The sequence below is a fragment of the Papio anubis genome, chromosome 11 (assembly GCF_008728515.1).
Source record: "Papio anubis isolate 15944 chromosome 11, Panubis1.0, whole genome shotgun sequence".
NCBI classification, from domain to species: domain Eukaryota; kingdom Metazoa; phylum Chordata; class Mammalia; order Primates; family Cercopithecidae; genus Papio; species Papio anubis.
The window spans coordinates 110,376,955-110,399,258 of NC_044986.1; the positions used below are offsets into that span (position 1 = coordinate 110,376,955).

At 39.2% G+C, this 22,304-nt stretch overlaps 1 protein-coding gene across 1 annotated transcript in view; it reads left to right on the plus strand.

The window, feature by feature from the left end:
• Nucleotides 1-22,304, plus strand: part of ITGA8 (integrin subunit alpha 8) — a 201,830-nt gene that overhangs the window by 47,324 nt on the left and 132,202 nt on the right. The window contains exons 8-12 of the mRNA XM_031652474.1: nucleotides 4,160-4,285; nucleotides 5,255-5,299; nucleotides 10,338-10,381; nucleotides 12,213-12,269; nucleotides 15,833-15,885. Coding sequence (XP_031508334.1) covers nucleotides 4,160-4,285; nucleotides 5,255-5,299; nucleotides 10,338-10,381; nucleotides 12,213-12,269; nucleotides 15,833-15,885 — 325 coding nt within the window. The remainder of the gene's footprint in view (nucleotides 1-4,159; nucleotides 4,286-5,254; nucleotides 5,300-10,337; nucleotides 10,382-12,212; nucleotides 12,270-15,832; nucleotides 15,886-22,304) is intronic.

Here is a 22,304-nt window from a genome sequence, read left to right on the forward strand (position 1 = left end):
TCTTGTTGCCCAGGATGGAGTGCAACAGCATGATCTTGACTCACTGCAACCTCCACCTCCCAGGTTCAGGCAATTCTCCTGCCTCAGCCTCCTGAGTAGCTGGAAATACAGCTGCATGCCACCATGCCCAGCTAATTTTGAATTTTTAGTAGAGATGGGGTTTCACTGTGTTGGTCAGGCTGGTCTCAAACTCTTGACCTCAGGTGATCCACCCACCTTGGCCTCCCAAAGTGCTAGGATTACAGGCATAAACCACTGTGCCCAGCCTGTACTCTGTAATGTAAATGATATTTTAAAATACTCTTGCAACTTAACAATTCATTTCTCCATCAAGAATGTGTTGAGGCTCTGCCAAGCTCTGTGGTAGATGCTGGGGATACATTAATGAGTAAAAACACATTGTTCTTACTGTCATGGAGGTTAATATCTAGAGAATAACAGGCATTAATCAAACACTCACAGAGGTACCCGAGAACCCCCCAACTGTGATACACACTCCAAAGCAAAGGCATTTGGTGATGGGGCCGGGAGAAATTAGGAGGCTTCTCCAGGGTGGCTGTGGATAGGTGTGTTTTGTCCTCTGACCACTGGCTGACAGGGAGCTGGAATACAACCTGTGCTCTGCTTACTCGCTATGAACCCAGGTGCCGACAGCATCTGCCCAGAGGAAATGACATCTTCTAATTCTTGCTAAGGTGCTGCATAGGCCAGCAGCAGTGCAAAGGTTAACGAACTTGGAAAGCAAGCAACCCTGAACTGAGATCTGGACCTTACGTAGGAGTTACCTAGGTGAAGAGAGGAGGGACCATGTGCAGATGTTCTGTGGGAGGCAGGAGGGCAGTGCAGGTGAGAACAGAGCAAAGTCAAGGTGACCAGAGTTAAGAGAGTGAGGGAAGAAGTGCTTGGGTGGTATGGAGTCTCTAATTTCACAAAAGAATGGATGATGTGAAATTAACATAATAATGTTAATAGATGTTAATTTCACATCATCCATTCTTTAAGTTGAAAAAACGTTGGATACAAAGGATTTGCTGAAAATTTTCCGTAGCAATGGCACATAGAAGCATTTTGTCTGAGACATAGAAATTTAAAATTTTATTCAGGTTTCACATTGCAGGCTTGCAGTCCATGCTAAGCTGTTTTGTCTTCATTCTACAAACCATGGGAAACCACTGGGAGATTTTAAGAGTTTAAATGGATGGCTTAGGCTAGAGTAAGAAGGTATTGTTTGTCCTGAGTATACTGACAAACTACGAAATGAGTTTAAGCATGGAGTGCTACAATTGAATTTATGTTTTGAAAAGATCATTCTGGCTGTGTTACAGAAAATAGATTGAAAGTTGGCCAAGGTGAACTATCAGCAAAGTAGTTACAAGGATATAAACTACTTTTATCAGGTAAACAAGCTATATAAGTTTCAGGTAAAGACGTCTGTTTCTTAGAGTGATGATGGTACAGACTGAAAAAGAAGAGAAATTTGAGAAACACTTTGGAGGCAAAAGAAGCAGCCTAAATGATGGGTTGGATATATGGCGGTAAGGGAAGAGAGGTGGTGAGGGAATGTTTCTGACGCCTGCTACTGAATGGCTATAGGTGGGGGCCGTTCACTGAGGTAGAGAACACTGGAAGAAAACAGGTTTGGAGCAGGCTGGAGAGGGAAGAAGATGAGTTTACTTTTTGTTCTGTTGGGTATGAAAATGTTTGAAATACCTAAAGGGTTTCACATAAGTATTTAGGGCTTAAGCTCAGAAGATATCTAAAGTGAAATACAAATTTTCATCACTTGCCATACTGATTTTAACTGAGGCCACGGGTATAGATGGGAGGCCTAGAGAGAGAATACTGAGAAGATTCTGTAATTTGGGCTGTAAAGTTTAGGACAGAGTAGAATCTGAGATTCATAGTTGAGGGAGGAATTTTTTTAATGGAAGAAACTTGATCATGTTTGAAAGTCATTGAGAAAGATCCAGGAGAGATAGATTTATGATAATTTTTTTTTTTTTTTTTTTTTTTTTTTGTGATGAGTCTCACTTTGTCACCCAGGTTGGAGTGCAGTGGTGCAATCTTGGCTCACTGCAACCTCTGCCTCCCAGGTTTAAGCGATTCTCCTGCCTCAGCCTCCTGAGTAGCTGGGACTACAGGTGCATGCCACACCTGGCTAATTTTTGTATTTTTAGTAGAGACAGGGGTTCACCATGTTGGTCAGGCTGGTCTCAAACTCCCGACCTCATGATCTGCCCACCTCGGCCTCCCAAAGTTCTGGGATTACAGGTGTGAGCTACCACGCCCAGCCGATTTATGATAAAATTGTATATAAACTTAATGTTAAGCTCAATTCATGCATATGCAATTATAAACATCAAATAATTAACATTTTGGTATTTAAAAATTACTTTGCAAACTATAAAACTATATATTTTGCACCACAGATGGCTACAAAATGAAAATTATATTTATGGACGGTTTTCTAATTCACTTGGTTTATTTCACATAATCTATTCTTTTCCTTAAACTGAAAAAATGTCTGAGACAAATGATTTGTTAAAAATTTGCCATAGCAATTGCATATAGAAACACATGTTTGAGACATAGAATTTAAAATTTTATTCAGGTTTAAGATGATAATGTTTATAGACACAGCTAAAGGAAACAGCAAAGACAGTGTGTATGTGGGATGGAGGAAAGAGGGTCTTTAGCTCTAACCCAGAGACAACTGGCAAATTCTACAGTGTTCAGAAACTCATGTGTAAATACCATTGTCTTAACAGCAGAATAGTCATTTCAGTCCCAGTCACTTGGCAATATTTATGATCTGGTTTGACAGTTTTATTCTTTTGTGGACCTCCAACAGAAAGACTGTGGGAATTATGTGTGAAATCCCAAAGACTAATTTGGCTTTCAAATTGATGTTAAATGATAGTCTTTTGAAAGCATTTCTTCAGCTTTCTCCCAAAGAACATGATCTCACACTTTTGCCTTAGATGTCCATGGTAAACATGGGAATGCATAGAAATTGCGGTGGAAATTGCTGGTGGTCTTTTAGATACTTGTCTACCCCAATGCCATATTTCAAGACTTCTGAGAGTGACTTTTGAGAGAGATTGGCCAAAGTTCTTATCGTATCAATGTTGGTGCCCATGGATTTCTCTTTTGCTGAATTTTGGATTTCATTGGACCTAGCTGCTTCCCATTGTTGTAATTTTATGCTCGCTCTCTATTTTAGCAAGAAAAGCAAATGGCTCAAAGATTTTGTAATTCCTTCGTTTAACTTAGCTGATATATTTTATCATCTATTAATCGGATACCTGATTTAGATTGAACACAATATCTATACTTTGCAAGAATACCAAAAGTTTTATTAGAATGCCAAAGGAAATGTTGGTTAAAATGCCTGATATCCTACTAGCAAAACCATATGACCTTAGAGAATGCACTCTAGCTCTTTGGGCCTCAGTTTCTCCACCTAGAAGAAGCTATATTTGACTAAATGATCTCAAACCTTCCTTCCAGCTGAAATATTCCAGAATAAAAATTACATCATGGCTGGGCGCCGTGGCTCACACCTGTAATCCCAGCACTTTGTGAGGCTGAGGCGGGCAGATCACGAAGTCAGGAGTTTGAGACCAGCCTTGCCAACATAGTGAAACCCCGTCTCTACTATAAACACAAAAAATTAGCCGTGCATGGGGGCAGGCGCCTATAGTCCCAGCTACTCAGGAGGCTGAGGCAGGAAAATCACTTGAACCCGGGAGGTGGAGGTTGCAGTGAGCTGAGATCACGCCACTGCACTCCAACCCAGGCGACAGGGCGAGACTCTGTCTCCCCGCTAAGAAAAAAAAAAAAAGTTACATCACATAAATTTGGCCTGCAAATTTGGCCTCCACTCTTAGATATTTTTATTATTTGGAGGTGGAATGTGTATGTTGAAAGCAGCAGGAAGACCAACAAAATATTGTAGTTCATCTCGGGTCTTCGGTCAGAATGGAAAGTTCTACCCAGGTGCAACTAACTCTGCCTTGGAGTTCGAGTGGCAGGCAGGAAAATTCATCATCAAAAAAGCAAGCAATTCCACCATAGCTTTCAAGGGAATGTGTGTTTGCCCAGGGAGGGCCTGCCTCTTGCATTCATTCAGTTAATGTATTAATTTGTTTAAACACAGGGCAAGTGATCACTGCCAGTGTTGCAGATATCATTGCAAATTACTCATTCAAGGATATCCTCAGAAAACTGGCAGGAGAAAAGCAGACAGAAGTGGCTCCAGCTTCCTATGATGACAGTTACCTTGGTAAGACCCATTGCCCAAGACATTTGTGGTTTTTCAAAAGACAAGCATAGTAAATGCAGATGCAAGTTTTATCCCTGACTTATCCGATGTTATTTGGCATCTTATACAAGTGTTCTTTTATTAGAGTAGACTCGATTTTTCTTTTCTTTTTAATACTGCTATTTTTTCCAGCCACGATGTGTAATACATAATTTGAGCAGCTATTTTCTTGGCTCCATAGCAGTCTCTTCCACGTGAACTATTTCACCAGTAGTAGACACTACGTATTAGCAGGGCTGCTGCTGGTGTAACAGGGACAGCATGACAGCAGCCTTCTCTAGTTAACAGAGCCACACAAGAGAAGTTTGAGTTGCTGAAATATTCTCAAATTGTATTATGTACAAACCACACAGTCATTTTACCACTACTGTTTCCCACCTTTGGTATCCTAGTGGCCTTTTGATTGCTTGATGAATTTGAAAAAGAAATGTAGCTATGTTTTGTCAATGTAGCCAGCACCTCACTTTAGAGCTAAATGAAATTGTGGTCATCATGAGAGGTATTAGGAAGTAGGTCTTGCTGGTGACCAGAAATAGCAAAACCTGAGCCCAAAGGAAATCTTTCAGAGTATTCTGTCTGATTACTTTCAATCAGCAGCTCTTAAAATGCAACAGCCACCATTTACACTCAAGGTGGATTATGAAGTGTCCATGCTTTTAAAAATTGACCTCAGAATCTCTCTCTCTTTTTTTTTTTTTTTGCTATGCTACTACTTAAGTTGTAGATAATCTATTATGCATTCAGGATTTAGTATTAAAGTGTTCCTTTAAGTGTGATTAATTTTTCCTTTATAGAATCTTTAATCTTTATAATATTTGTAGAGATTTCTAAATAAAGCAGTACCACGGTAGCCCTTTCACCTTTTTCTAGATGTAACTAATTTGGTTAAGTCATTAAGTGTGATGAGTCTGTTTCTTTTCTTTAAAACAGGATACTCAGTTGCTGCTGGGGAGTTTACGGGGGATTCTCAGCAAGGTGAGAGACACTGCTGAGTTTAAATCACTTATAAAGTATGGGGAAATGGTAAAATGACAAAAAGTTTTTCTATCAATGTGATTTTATTTGCCATACAAAAAGTACGTTAATGGAATCCCAGACTGCCTATAATATTTTGTAGAAAAAAATACTTCGGTATAGCATTTTAAGTCTCAAATAATTTCATAAGAATATCAACTGTATAAAATCTAGTTAAGCAATAAAATATTAGGGCCATAGTCCCATGTTATGAATGAACAATACAGATGACTAAAAGCCATGCTGTTAGTGACAGATCAAATTTGTGAAATTAAGATTCCTTTTTAACTCTCATTTCTAGTGCCTCTCATATAGGACATGTCCAAAATTACTCTCCCCAGCCAACTCCAATCCAACACCCCAACCTTACTTCCTTTTTCCTCTTTGAACATACCCAAATAACAAAACAAACGAATCCCTATCTCCTATATATCCCTTCTGTCCTGCCTTCTCTACTTTGCTGTGACTGTTGTCTACTGGGGCTGATGGACATGAAATAATTAACACAGAATACCTAATTAAATTATGATAAGTGCTAGGATAAAATTCTAAACATAGAGTAAGGAAAGCTTTGGTGTTAAGAAAACATTTGAATAGAGCCTGGGATGATGAGGGCAGGGGTTCAGATAGACATAGACCAATTTCTATATTCTAAGGTGTGTAGAAAATGGGGGTGTTCAAGGACCTCAGTTTGACTGCCCGACTTTAATAGTGAAACGAGATTGGCTTCAAGAAAGGTCTGGGCTCAGATTATGTCCAGTTTTACAGGTCATGGAAACGATTCTGGGATCTATTCAACATGCAGGGAAGAAGACATGAAAGGTTTCAGCTGAGGAGTAAATATAATCCAATTATGCATGTAATCTAAAAGAAAAAAGAGAACAAATCACATTGGCTACCTATGTGGATTTGATTGAGATGAGAGTAAGGAAAAATGGTATCATATATATCACTTCTCTTCATGTCTACCTCCTTGAAGGCAAATCTATGTATTGTTATGTATTGCCCCTTCTTATTTATCTCCTTTACAAAGACTAGACCATGTGTTGCTCATAATAGATTCATATGGGAAACAGCCTGACAGAAATAAGTAGAATCTTTGGAGTCAAGATCCACATAGGTTCAAGTTCTGACTTCACGGACTTTCTATTCTTTAGGATATGACAACCTCTCTGGTTCTTATTTGCTCATCTTTAAATAACACTAATGCTAACTAACTCAAAATAATGTTCTGAAGATTGCATGAGTGAATGCATGAGAAATACTTAGATGCAAGGCAATAAATGAGAACTTTTACTTAACTGGTAATATTTATTAAATAAGTCAATCATCAATCGGTATTTACCATTTTCCATCTTGTTTCATATGAACACTGACTGCATTTCACTAACGCAAGTGGTTTAATTCACAAATAATTAAGAGTAAATGAAATACGGTCACCTCTAGGAATCATCACAGATCCTTTCATAGTTTTGTGTTTAGGTATACAAAGCAGAATATCATAAACAAAGTTTTGCAGTTCGGGTTGAAGATAATCAGGTTTTTATTTTTTCCTTTGAAAGAACATTTTTCTTTTAGGTAAAAACTAATTCATAAAGGACTTGTCCTTTCATTATGTCTTCTTCAAGGTATTAAAAGGCAGTATATTGTAATGCTTAAGAGCCTAGACTCTGGAGCCAGACCTCTTGGGTTTAAACCCTGACCTCGCTACTTACTATCTCTGTGACCTGGGAGAAGTTACTGAGCATCTTAGTGCCTCCAACTTTTTTCATTCCTAAAATAAGGATGATGATGCTAATAGTATTGTCTACCTCATAGGATTCTTGTGAGAATTAAATGAGTTAACTCTGTGTATCCATAAAACAGTGCAAGGCCTGATATCTAAAAAGCGCTGTTGGCTGTCACAAGAACCATTGAATTAGGAACCATCAAAGATAGTATTGAGTAACTAGTGCCTTGAGAACAGGTCAAATCTAAAAATCACTGAAAATTTTACAAAGGAAACTGTAAAACATGCCAAATTATTATTTTTGTAATATGGCATTAGGAATAGTGTTGGACTTGGTGTGGTGGCTCACATGCCTGTCATTCCAGCACTTTGGGAGGCCAAGGTGGGAGAATTGCTTGAGCTCAGGAGTTCTATATTAGCCTGGGCAACATAGTGAGACCTCCTCTCAAAAATACAAAAATTAGCTGGGCATGGTGGCATGTACCTGTAATCCCAGCTTAGGAGGCTGGGAGGCTGAGGCAGGAGGATCGCTTGACCCTGTGAGGTCAAGGTTGAAGTAAGTCATGATTGCACCACTGCACTCCAGCCTTGGGTGACAGATTGAGACCTCGTCTAAAAAAAAAAAAGAGTCTTGTTGGAAAGCTCTCCAGAATAGCATTCAGTTTTGACCCAATAAAATAAATAATGATGCACAAGAGTACATTGTAGGGAAAGATGGTAGAAAACAGTAGTGATTTTCCATTAGATCTCAGAAATGGATTGGGTTTTAAGTGTTTTGAGGATATCTAAAAGGATATTTTGTATTTTGAGGATATCTAAAATATCTAAAATAAAATAAAAAGTGTTTTGAGGATATCTAAACTATTTAAAATAAAATATCTAAAATAAAATGTCTGAAAATGGATTGTGTTTTAAGTGTTTTGAGGATATCTAAAATGAAAGCACTATTGAGGAACATCACAATCAGCTCACCAGATCACTACGAATCCAGGACTGTGCATGTTCAAGATTTACTTAATTAGACAACAGGGAATAAGAATTCTATTTAAAAAAAACAGTGAGCACTTCAATGTCCTCAAGATGATGGGTTCTTAACATGGATCCTCCCACTGCTGGATGGGACATGGATGGGCTTCACTGGATCGGAACCCCTAAAAATTACATGCAAGATTTGATTGTGTATAATTTTTCTGGTGAGAGGATCCATAGCTTTTTTCCAATTTTCATACAGGTTCATGACTCAAAAAAGGTTAAGAGCCTTTGTTATCACTTTAGAGTGAGATGTAGTGAGCTAAAACCCAAGAAAGTAGTCTGTCCCTAACCAAGTCCAGGAATGTAATTTGACGTGTTGGAAAGAATGTTGACTTTGCTGTCAATTTTCGACTTGTACTACTCACCAACTATGAGTTCAACAGTGATAGAACCTTTCTAAGCTGCAAATGAAGGAAATAGTTTTGCTTCTCACTAGTCAGTATGCTACTCAAGTCATGTGTTCCCAGGCCAAGGATCTAAATTTTTCCTGATTATATTGATTATTAAAAATTTTCTGGCCATGTACAGTGGCTCAGGCCTATAATCCCAACACTCGAGGAGGCCGAAGCAGGTGGATGGCTTGAGCCCAGGAGTTTGACACCAGCCTGGGCACCATAGTGAGACCGTGTCTCTACAAAATATACAAAAATTATCCAGGCATGGTGGCATGCATCTGTGGTCCCAGCTATTCAGGAAGCTGAGGGAGGAGGATGGCTTGACCCCAGGAGGTTGAGGCTGCAGTGAGCCATGATGATTATGCCACTACACTCCAGGCTGAGCAACAGAGTGAGACCCTGTTTAAAAAAAAAAAAAAAAGGCCTTCTGAAGATTTCACCTTGAATCATTGAAAAAGAAAAGTCTCCTATTTTTCCTTCCAACTGAATAGTTTTTGTAGTTGAGTGACATTTCAGACTTGCCTTAGACCCCAAGCAATTAAACTGTCCTGATCATTTATTTAAAAATTAGGAGCATCTTTACTCAATATTACATTTAATAACTCCTTAGAGTTGTGGTCATATGAGATTGCAGACTTCACCATTACTGGGTGGGATGACTGATATTTTAAAAACAAAATTCCCGATGTTTGTGGGATGGGAGAAGTCGTGGTTGCCATGTTTCTCAAATGGCCCAATCCTCTAGAATCTGTCCTCACCCACAGGCCTGACTCTGAAATCAGTCAGCCCTATTATATCTGATCGTGGTTTGCTTTTAGTGTCAGGAGAACTTAATTTATACCAAATAAAGATTATTGAAAACTGGACAGGGTACTACCAGTTCCGTCAACTTTCCCGGCAGTCTATCCAGATTGCTTAGTTTTCCTGAACCCTGTTTTATGATTCAAGAGCATGCTTCCCCTGCTCTCCTGCTGCTGTAGATGAATCATTCACGTTCCTGTCCAAGGCTCCCCTCTCTGCTTCGCACCTGATCCCATTCCCTCCCTTGACTCTGAGATGGAACCAGAACTGTAATTTTTATACTAGTACAAAAGATGTCACTATAGTAAAAGCTGGAAGAATCACAGTAAGAGGTCTAACTTATAAATCGCATGCGGACCCAAGAAGCCAGGTTCATGATCTAGAGACCAAAGTGCAGAGAGACTCCCAATGAAGACATAAATGTCAAAGTATGACAAAGGGGTACGACCTCTGTTTTTCTGTTTTCTATTATCTGGAGAAGAAACAAAAGTAAACGCAAAGCCCTGGCTTCAAATTTCCAACCCTCTACATCAGCAATCCGCAACCTTTTTGGTACCAGGGACCGGTTTCATGCAAGACTATTTTTCCACAGATGTGGGGGTGAGGGACGGTTTTGGGGTGAAACTGTTTCACCTCAGATCATCAGACATTAGTTAGAGTCTCAAGAGGAGCATGCAACCTAGATCCCTCACGTGCACAGTTCACAAGAGGGTTCGCGCTCTTGTGAGAATGTAATGCCACGTCTGATCTGACAGGAGGCAAGGCTCAGGCTATAATGTGAGCAATGGGGAGTGGCTGTAAATAGAGACGAAGCTTTGTTCTGGCTCACCTGAGGCTCACCTCCTACTGTGTGTGTGGCCAGGCTCCTAGCGCACCACAGACAGGTACTGGTTGATGGCCTGGTGCTTGGGGACCCCTGCTCTGTTCTGATAGCCACTCATTTAAAAAGCACTGTCTTTACCACTTATTTATTATATGGTGTGTGGGTGTGTGTGGGTGTGTGTGTGTAATTCCGCTTCTAAATGACTATTTTCATCCCCAGAATTGGTTGCTGGAGTTCCAAGAGGAGCACAGAATTTTGGATATGTGAGTACTGAGAATGCATTATAGGAATAGGATATTTTCTTGTACAGATGCTCCTTGATGGAATTACATCCCAATAAACCCATCATTTGAAAATCCTGTAAGTTGAAAACACATTTAATACACCTCACCCACCGAACATCATAGCTTACCTAACCTACCTTAAACATGCTCAGAACACTTACATTAGCCCACACGTGGGCAAAACCCTATTGTATAATAAAGTGTTCATATCTCAAGTAAGAGTATCATATTGCATATTGCTAGTCTGGGAAAAGATCAAAACTCAAAATTCAAAGTATGATTATTACAGAATGTGTATCACTTTTGAACCACTGTCAGTTGAAACATCATAATTTAAGGACCATCTGTATATGCAAAGAAATGTTTCATTTTATGCAACTTTTAAGTCTTTTAACACTTCCTTTATTAAGGAGTTCCTCCTCCCGATTCATCCTGCTTGCTTACAAATAAGGAAGGAAAACAAGCCAGATTAGATGTGTTCTCATCCATGTGCAAGACCAGCTAGGCAACTGATGGACCCAGTGCAAAATGAAAACACAGGCCCCTTGTTCAAAAATTATCAAAAATTTCAGGACAGCAACAGCAGAGCATTAAACCAAGTGTGGGACCCACCTAAGCACACAGGGTCCCGTGTGACTGCACAAGTCACATACCCACAAGGCTTGTCCTACCTGTGGGTATAATCTGAGAATAATTGTGGAGGATGCCATGGTTATGATCAAAACCTTAATATGTCTCATACAGTAGAAATAAAAGCAATTGTTATTTCAGTTATTTTAATTAATTGCATTATTTAATTTTATTGTAAATTTAACTAATTGTAAATTTATTATTTGTTTCCTACGACGGCTATAACATAGAATCACAAACTGGCTGGCTTTAACCAACATAAATTTATTCACTCACAGTTCTAGAGGCCAGAAGTCTGACATCAAATTGTGGGCAGGATGATATTCTCACCAGAGCATCTATGATAGGAGGGTTCTCCTTGCCCCCTTGCAGCCTCTGACAGTCCCTGGCATTCCTTGGCTTGTGGCAACATCCCACCAGTCTCTGCCTCCATCCTTGTGTGGCCTTCTACCCTCTGTGTCTACATGTGTCTTCTCCTCTTTTTATAAGGACATTAGCCATCAGATTTAGAGCCTACCAAGATGATTTCATCTTGAGATCCTTAACTAATTTCATCTGCAAAGACCCTATTTCCAAATAAAGTCTTATTCTGATGTTCTGGGTAGATATGAAATTTTGGGGTGATACTATTCAAACCCGTCACTATGAAATTAGGAAAAGTAAATAAATAGATCTGAAAGAAAACCATATTTTAAATAAAGTTCATCTTTTGCAAAAGTATCTAGAAAGCATCATGTTTGGCTAAGTAGAATTAAAAGGAATATTTTTGCCTTGTGGATAGCATTTTAAAACCTAATTTTTCTTGCAAAGAACCATAATGATCAATTTATAGTAGCACAAGAACAGAAATGGATTTAGACAAAAATCCTGGTTAAATCAGCCAATCGTCAAGTTAATCGCTCTCAATATTCTTGAATTTAACTTTTATTTCTCCAGCTCAGATTAATAAGCATGCATTTTGTCTGAAAGCATCTCAGACTTAACCATAAAGAAAAACTTCAATTGGTTTTTTTTTTTTTTTTTAGGTAAGATCATTCTGTGGGCTTTCATTTTTGTTTTACATTTAGCTAACCATTTATCACACTTTCCAAAAAATTTTAAATGATTCAAGTTGTAGTTTTAAAAAAGGGCTCCAATTCTACGTCAAATGGTGTAACCTGTTTAATTTCTATGATTTCAGGTTTCAATCATTAACTCTACAGATATGACGTTTATTCAGAATTTCACTGGCGAACAGGTAGAGACATTTTAATATCAAATAAATAAAATCACTCTGGGTTACCAGTAGACTATAATATTGATATCAGTTATTCATCCATTCAACAAATACTTAATGAGCAGCTACTATGCACTGGAAACTGTCCTAGGCACTGAGGATGCAATCATGTGCATCAGACAGTCAGATCCCACCCAGCTCTCAGGCAGCAGTGAGGTGGCAGGGGATGGAGAGGGACAGTTTATTAACAAGCAAATAAATGTTCATAATTTCAGATTGTGAACCATGATTTAAAGAAAATAAAGCTGAGTAATGTAAGACAGGAGGGAGGTGGCAAGGAAGCCCTTGGATGGGGTGATCAGGGAGGCCTCTGAGGTGCCAATGTCTGGACTGAAATGTGAATGACAAGACAAAGCCAACTATGCCATCTTATCTAGAACCTTCCAGGCAAGGGAAGGCTAACACGAAGGCTTTCAAACAAGAACTAGCCGGACATGTGTGAAGAGCAGAGTGAAGGCCACAGTCTCTGTAAGCAAGAGAGACGTAGGTGCTGAGGACAGAGGGGATGGGGGCTACTCATAGAAGACTGGTGGGGTAGGCGGGCGGTGTTTGGGATTAGGAATTTTTTTCTAAGAACAACGGGAAGTGGTTTTGTATTAACATGAATCTTTCAATAGTCTATAAAAGCCTGAAGCTTTTGATGTAAGATATGGGAAGAATGTCTCTGTAAAAAGGGCCTGAACTTCTACAGTTGACAGATCAGACTTCCAGTTCCCACTGCACCACTCATGAACCGTGTGAGATCACAGGAAAATTACCTGACCTCTTTGAGCTGCTTTGCAAAATAAGAAGAAAATGTTTATCTTCCAAGCTCCTTTTAAGAATGAAATAAATCAAGGATTATAGATTACTTAGAAGATTCCCTGGCACATAACTCTTCAAGAAATGTTAATTCCTTTCCATCCCACTTCCTCTCTCCTGTCTTTTGACTAAACAAAAGCCACTAAATTCCCATGTGCCATTAAATCTTCTATAATTTGAGATGCATGCAAATACGTGTGCTTATAATGATCATAAATGATTGCATCTCTATGTCTGTAAGATATAGATTCAGGCCTCCATGTTTGAATGCAGGACAAACCTAAAATGAACTCCTTGTGTTTGTAACTAATATGTGACAATTTACGAACAGAACTACACACTTAATTTTAAACTAAATATGAACAAACTGTGGAAGTAATACATTTAAAATTAACCATGTTAATTTAATTTGAAGAGGAGAGAAAAATTGATTGTCTGGAGAAACAAATTCAGTTCACAACTGGCTTCCCTTAGATGGAAGTACCAACTCAGTATTTAAAGAAATGTGGCTCACACCTGTAATCCCAGCAGTTTGGAAGGTCAAGGCAGGAGGATCGCTGAGGCCAGGAGTTCACGACCAGCCTGGGCAACATAGTGAGACTGTTGTCTCTGTTGAAAAAAAAAAAGAAAGAAGAGAAATCAGCAGGTTTAAAAATAAACACAAAATGATTTTGACATCTTTTTTCTATAATTTGGGGCTTTAGTCTATTACTCTGACATTTTCAACAAAGCATTTTACATCTCCTGATGCTCTTTTGGAAAGTTTGGAGAAGTAAGACTGAGATGAGCAGGAAGTTGAATAGATGTTGAACAACTATTTCAAACAACTTTTCCTAAGTGGTGGTAATTAATAAGTGAATGAGAATCTAGCAATGCTTCTCCTTTGCCCAGATTTGTTTACTTTTCATCATTAGAAACTTTTTAAACATTGCTAAATTTAGCCTTTCTATAACTTCTTCTCCTCAATACTACCCAGTTCTGTAATCCTGAACCTCAGAAGGTGATAAATGATGAAATTTCATAAATGATGAAATTCCTCTGAGTGAAGGCCACACACCGCCACATAAAGAGTAAGAATTTCATGATCTATGTTTGGAACAGAGAAAAGAGGTGCAAGAATTGAGTTGTTACACGCCACTTGTTAACTCGTATATTCATTTTCTCTGCAAAGAGCATTTGGCACTTGGCACCTACTTTGGTCCAGACACTGCTCGGGAAGTTCAGATAGAACAGTAAACAAACCAGACCAAAGTCTCTGTCTCCTGGGGCACGTGCCTTCTAAGGGATTGCGTGTTCATTAAATGAGGGCATGATAGGAAGTTATGTCACCTCAAACAATGCATGGCACACTATGGAAGCAAAATTGGCAAGCTGAAACTATGGGTCAAATCTGATGAGAGTATAAATTCTGAAAAGATTATAAATCCAAAAACAGGTTTAAAAAGAAAAACTGCAGAGATAAAATGGGGGGAGGCTGGGCGCAGTGGCTCATGCCTGTAATCCCAGCACTTTGGAGGCCGAGTGGATGGATCACCTGAGGTCAGGAGTTTGAGACCAGCCCGGACAACATAGTGAAACCCCATCTCTACTGAAAATACAAAAATTAGCTGGGCATGGTGGTGGGTACCTGTAATCCCAGTTACTTGGAAGGCTAAGGCAACAGAATTTCCTGAATCCAGGAGGGGGAGGTTGTAGTGAGCCAAGATCGCGCCACTGCACTCCAGCCTGGGCAACAGAGCGAGACTCTGTCTCAAAAAAAAAAAAAATTTAAAAAAATGTGGAGAGAGTGTAGTATACTAGGTACACTCATGGAAAGGATTTAGGAGCTTTTGTTGACTCTGAGCACAATACAAACTGACACTGAGATGTGGGTTCCCCCAACATGAAAACATTTTATTCTTCCTCTGAAGCAGGAAGCATAAATCCTACCTAACTCTTCTCTTGTAGTCAGTGCACTCACAAGTGTCATCTGTGTTTTGGTACCACATATCATATCTCTAACACAGAGAGGTTGGATGGTGAGCCAAGTGAAAATATTTTATTTTGAGACAGGGTCTCTCTCTGTCACCCAGACTGGAGTGCAGTTGTGTGATCTCAGATCACTGCAGCCTTGAACTCCCCAGGCTCAGGAGATCCTCCCACCTCAGCCTCCCAGTTAGCTGGAACTACACATGCCACCATGCCCTGCTAATTCTGTTTTATTTTTTATAGAGATGTGGTCTCACCATAGTGCCAGGGTTGGTCTTGAACCCCTGGACTCAAGTGACCCTCCTGCCTGGGTCTCCCAGAGTGCTGGGATTACAGGCATGAGTCGCTGCACCTGGCCTGAAAATATTTTCATACAACATCATATGGAAGTGGAATTAGATTCCTTCTGTGAGATTCGAGATTGCAGAACTTGGTGGGATTAAGTGCTGCAAGTTATGGAAGAGCCAGATTTAGCAGTGAACATTCTGATAGCTGTGTCCACCAATTAAATGGACTGATTGTTGAACATCCCCAGAGGGTGTCCAAGCAGATGTCACGGTTATTATGGGGAAAATTATTCATTGGGTCAGGGGTTAGACTAAATGAGGCAAGAGGACCCTGGCAACTTCCAGGAGTCTACAAATTTAAATGCAAAAATGTACCACAATGAGATGAATCTTTCGGGAATAATGGAGACATGACTACAAAACTGACTGTTTGGACACAGAATGTCATCTCCTGATTTTCCTTTGCAGATGGCATCTTATTTTGGATATACCATTGTCGTATCAGATGTTAACAGTGATGGGTAAGTTTACAGACCTCTGTCATATACAATATGTTACAGTCATTCATAAAGATGTTATATTTTCCCTTCACAAAATACATCCTTCCTTACTGCCTCAACAAGATAGAGGCTCCCTTGTTCTCAACGTTTTTGGTTCAGGACAAGAAGATGCATCTATTAAATAATTCTCTGTCATCTGATTTTGTCCTTATGGAGATTTTCCACATCTGCTGCTTCTAGAAGAGGATTATTTTTTTTCGTTTTATTTTTAATCTTATAAAGTCTTCAGTCATTCAAAATTCATAGCCATTGAGGACATTCATCTATTTCTCTTTACTCCTAGAATTTTCACCTAGCATGTGGTACGTTCACAAAACATTTACACATAAATGGATTTTTTAATTGCTTTAAAAATGTACTATACTAGTAACAGCCATGGAGAAGATGAAATTGTTATTTTTCAGATTACAGTAGTAAATTACAGTTGAACATGGACCAAACAGTACGGTGAATTTTGGTTGTGTTCAAGTCATTACTTCAAAAATAAATAATGATTAAACGCCCCTTTGATTCACTAAAAGGACCTGACAGGTAAATTAATGAATCATTAAAGTAAAAAACCATTAGATTGAGATGTATTGATTATCCACCCAAAAATATTATTGGATCATCCACCATGTTCCAGGCTTTGTTCCTGGTGCCCGGAATACACAGGTGAATAAGACAGGTAGAGTCTCTCAGGGAGCTCACATTTTCACAGAAAGCAAATATCTGAAGAATACTTACTTTGTTCTGGGCAATGTGCTAAGCACTTTAGCTATACCTTTGCTAGATATTTTCTGTGACCTTCATATAGCTATCAATGGACTTTGTATTAATTGTGTCATGGCATTTGAATGGAGATAAATTTCATACCTTTTGTACCTGTTGGGAAATGTCTATTATTCTTTCATTGAACATAAAGTTCTCGAGCATCTATTATGCGCTAACAGGCACTGTTCTGGGTGCAGAAAAATCCATAACTTCATGAAGATTATAGTAGAGTTAGGAAGGTTCATGCTACAGACAAAAATTAAATGAGTAATGACTATGTGAGATGGTTATAAGTACTATGGAGACAGCAAAAACAAAAGGGCTGAAAGCAACCAAGTAGCTGAATACATAAACTCTGGTACATCCTGATAATTTTTATTCAGTGCTAAAAAAAAATGAGCTATCAGGCCATGAAAACACACAGAGGGGCCAGGTGCGGTGGCTCATGCCTGTAATCATAGCACTTTGGGAGGCTGAGGCAGGTGGATTACCTGAGGTCAGGAGGTCGAGGCCAGCCTAGCCAATGTGGTGAAACCCTGTCTCTACTAAGAATACAAAAAATTAGCCAGGCATGGTGGTAGGTGCCTGTAATCCCAGCTACTTGGGAGGCTGAGGCAGGAGAATCCCTTGAATCCGGGAGGCTGATATTGCAGTGAGCTGTAATTGCACCATTGCACTCCAGCCTGGGCAACAGAGCGAGACTCTGTCTAAAAAAAAAAAAAAGACACACACACACACACAAAGGAACTTTAACTGAATATTGCTAAGTGAAAGATGCCAGTCTGAAAGATCTACATTCTATATGATTCCAATTCCATGACATTCTGGAAGAGGCAACACTACGGCAACAGGAACAAGGCAGTGTTTCCCAGGGGTTCTGATGGAGGGAGTTATCAAAAGGTGAAGAACAGGATTTTTAGGGCAGTGAAACGACTCTGTATGATACAGTAATAGTGGATGTGTGTCCTTATATATTTGTTAAAACCCATGGAAGGTTTGATACCAACAGTGAATTCAATGTAAACCATGGTCTTTGGTTGATAATGACGTATGAATGTAGGGCTTACTGACTGGAACGAATGTGCCCCTCCGACGTGATGGTGTGAGAGGTTGCAGGTTAGGGAGAGGGTAATGGGAGAATTCTGTACTTTCTGCTCAAATTTGCTTTGAATCTAAACAATCTAAAACTGCCCTAAAAAATAAAGTCTATTAATTAAACGTGTTAAAATAGAAAGAGAGGGGAGATAGGGAGTATTTGAAGGGATGCAATCCCCAATTGGGGAGATCATGACGGTCTTAGGGCTAAGATTCCAGCTAAGGAAACACCTAAGGGAGGTGAGAACCAGCCATGGTGATCTAAGCGGGAGGGAGGAAGGAGTGTTCCCTGTGGAAGAACAAAAGGTGCGTATTCCCTGAGGTGGGAGCTCCAGGCATATTCAAGAACCAGCGGAGAGCTGTGGAGCGAGAACCCCAGGGAGCTGGATCGTGAAGGTGTGCAGGTCACTGCCTTTACTCCAAACCACTGCACACAGTGCACACAAACTCTGCCATGGACTAGAACAAGTCCATTTCCAACTTGTTACAACGTCCTGTGAGCCATGGGGATTCCAGGTGAGCAGTACCTGCTCAGGCTTCGTGTTATCAGTTGTGCTCTGTCTACCAGCTCTAGATGGTCACAGAGCCTTCTGGAACCCTACTACTATGTACCAGGGGAGGCAGGACAGCGGCTTGGAGGGCAGTGAAATGACTCTGTCTAAGCAACAGCAGTGGAGGGAGATGGCAGTGCTTGCACTCTGCATGTATTTCGAAGTTACAGTTGAATGCCAATCTTATCCTGAAAGCAGTTAATTTAAAAATAAATTGCCTTCATCTTCAGTTATTTAAGTTGTAAAAATAGCTAATTTGGGAGGCCAAGCAGGCAGATCATGAGGTCAGGAAATTAAGACCATCCTGGCTAACACAGTGAAACCCTGTCTCTACTAAAAATATAAAAAATTAGCTGGGCGTGGTAGCGGGCACCTGTAGTCACAGCTACTCGGGAGGCTAAGGCAAGAGATTGGCGTGAACCCGGGAGGCGGAGCTTTCAGTAAGCTGAGATGGCACCACCGCACTCCAGGCTGGGTGACAGAGCGAGACTCCATCTCAAAAAAATAAAAAATTTAAAAAAATTTTTTTAAAGTAGCTATTAGGACTGCCATTCAAGATTTCCAACTTAGGTGGACTGTAACTGTAATCACAGCCTTTTAGTCGTTTGGAAAGAAAATAGCTAAAGAACTTGAAGGCCAGACATAGCATGCCATCCAGTTTTTGTAATGCTTACAAAAACAAGGTTTCTAAAAAAGCTCCAAAATCTCAAAATCAGGGGGGAAAAAAAAAATCTCACTGTGGCCTTTCATATATGCACAGACACATTTCTCCCCACTGACGGTCACACAAGCAGCAGGGGCTCTTCCCCCGCTATACGGATTCACTCTGTGTGTTCTTTTCCACAGGCCACTCCTGGTTTGAATCCTCAGGACTTTGCCCAAGTTTCGCCTTATGCCCTGCAGGGCACCGTCCTTCCTGGAAACATGCGCATTCTAGTCTATAGTGAAGTTTTGTGACAATGTTTATAGTACTTTTTTTTTTTTTTTTGCCATGTTAAGGAAAAAAAAATTGTGAGAATATGACCTCAGTGGCTTCCTGTTGATCAAAATAATATGGTAGTAACAAATACATAACTGTTTTAAAGTAATACTTTCCTTCTTGATGTTCTTAAAAATTGCTATGCATATTTTTTTATTACATAGTATTTTCTGAATTCTTTAGATTGCGTTGAAGGATATTTGCATTAATTTACTAACGCCATTCATAAAGGTAAAGTGCCCACAGATTCTCAGTATATCATTTGCTGTTTTTAATTACTTAGATGCTATGTAAATTCAAGGTCCTGTTATATGTAAGTATGCTCTGGAAGTAATTGAGACTGGCCAAAGAAAGGTGAAAGATAGACAACTCAAGTGAAGTCTGGAATTACAACAATGATGATATATATATAATATATTTCATAGGGTTTAAAAAAATCACTTGGCTAGGTCATTGCTCATGGTTCAGAAGTAAGGACTTCCCTGCACACACACATTTATGGGCTTGAACCAGACCCTCCTTTCCCCAAGCTGGAGATAAGTACATTTGTGCACAAGGCTCTCTAGTGAACATTGTTGGAAAACATATATTCTTTGAAAACTAGGCAACAAAAACAAGGTCCAAAAAGGAGCTCCAGAATCTCAATATCAGGAAAAAAAAAAAAAAAAAGACAGCGTCAGTAAGTGACCAAATAAATTAACTGGTGGAAATTTTCCCAGATATTTTTCTATTAAGAAAAAATCTCCGAGTATGATTGAATGGACAGCAAACATTTAGACTTAACAGTTGTGTGCATGCTGGTTGATGGTTAATACTATCAAGCCTGTGACAGTTTTGAAAATATAAACAAGCTGGGGAAATTATCTTCAGTTTCGCTGACTTATCATCTTAAGTCTTATTATCTTAAGACTTCCATTACTACAAACTATGTCAATGTAAGCTTTGTTAGGAATTTCTGAACAAACTTGTTAACAAATGGAAATGGTATTTTTCATCTCGTGCCTAAACAAGCAAATATGTTTTCATTTCTTATGGCTTTTGAGCCTTATAGTAGTTATATTACTTCAGAAATTCACTGAATTACAATTTAATCCATTGGATACTTTCTATACAACAATTGTTTCTAACCTCTGCAGGACCAAAAGGAGCCAAATTTAAACAGATTCTTAGTGGTTAACTTGAGAATAATTTACAGAAAAATCCAGTTGAAAGGAAACAGCTTAGGGAACTATATTTTTATGCTAGATTTAGTGCAAGTATGTTCATTCATACAGGACATATCATTATGATTGAATTAGGTAGAAAAATCTAAAAAATTAAACCATAAAGAGGTTGTAAATTATTTTCTGTAACGTAACTGAAGTGACATTAGTTCTTACCTATCAATTAGGTTGATTTGATATCTACTATCTAGTCCACTAATCTGTATTATTTTAATAAATAACTAAATTCTGAATATTAGTCATGAACATTAGCATGCAACGTGTACTACTGGGGAAAAAAAAGAAACAGAAAAGTTTCTATGTTAAAGCAACACATGGCTTAGCCTGTTTTTTGTTACTATAACTGAATACTGGAGATTGGACAATTTATAAAGAAAAGAAATGTATTTCTTATACTTCTAGAGGCTGGAAGTCCAAGGTCAAGGGGCCGTCTCTGGTGAGGGCCTTCTTGCTGGTGGCGACCCTCTGCAAAGTCCTGAGGAAGTGCCAGGCATCACATGTCGTGGGGGGGGCAAGAGCATTCCAGCTCTGTATCCCATTCCTCTTCTTATAAATTCACAAGTCCATCTTAGGGCTCCGCCTTGATGGCCTTATCTAATCCTAATTACCTTCTAAAAGTTTCATCTCCAAATGCCATTAATACATGCATCTGAAGATTAAGTATCCAATACATGAAATTCGGGAGACACATTAAAAGCATAGTATCTTATGCACACTGTTGGGTTGCCTATAACATGAACCCAGGTGTGTGATTTTTTTTGCTGCCTTCACAGTTGTGTCTTTTCCAGAGTGTCATGCAATTGGAATCATACAGCAGGTAGCCTCTTCAGATTGGCTTAACTTAACAATATACATTTAAGGTTCCTTCATGTCTTTTGATGGCTTGATAGCTTATTTCTTTTCATTGCTGAATATTATTACATTGTGTGATGTACCACGATTTGCTTATCCAGTCACCTATTGAAGACTGTCTTGGTTGCCTCCAAGTTTGGGCAATTATTCTATGCACATTTTTGTGCATATTTTTGTATGTATATGTTTTAAATGCATTTGAGTAACTGTCAAGGAGTATAATTTTGTGATTGTGTGGTAAGCCTTTGTTTAGCTTTGTAAGAAACTGCTAGACTGTCTTCCAAAGTGACTGTATCATTTTGTATTCCCAATAGCAATTAATTACAGTTGTTCTACATCCTTGCCAATGTTTGGTGCCATCAGCATTTTGGATTTTAGCCATTCTAAGAGATGTGTAGTTGTATCTCTTTGTGGTTTTAACTCACAATTCCTAATGACATATTATATTGAGTGTCTACTCATAAGCTTGCTTGCCATCTATCTTTTTTGATGAGCTGTCCATTCACATCTTTTGCCCAATTTTTTTTTTTAAGACAGAGTCTCACTCTGTCGCCCAGGTTGGAGTCCAGTGGTGTGATCTTGGCTCACTGTAAACTCCGCCTCCTGGGTTCAAGCAATTCTCCTGCCTCAACCTCCTGAGTAACTGGGACTACAGGCACGCACAACCATGCCTAGCTACTTTTTGTATTTTTGGTAGAGACGGGAGTTTCACCATATTGGCCAGGCTGGTCTCAAACTCCTGACATCATGATCTGCTCACCTTGGCCTCCCAAAGTGCTGGGATCACAGGCATGAGCCACTGCACCTGGCCTTGCCCAATTTTTAATTGGCTTATTTTCTTATTGTATATCATGTACATATAATATTGATTGTAACAATATATAGTATATAATATGTGATAATGATATATGTTATTATTACATACTT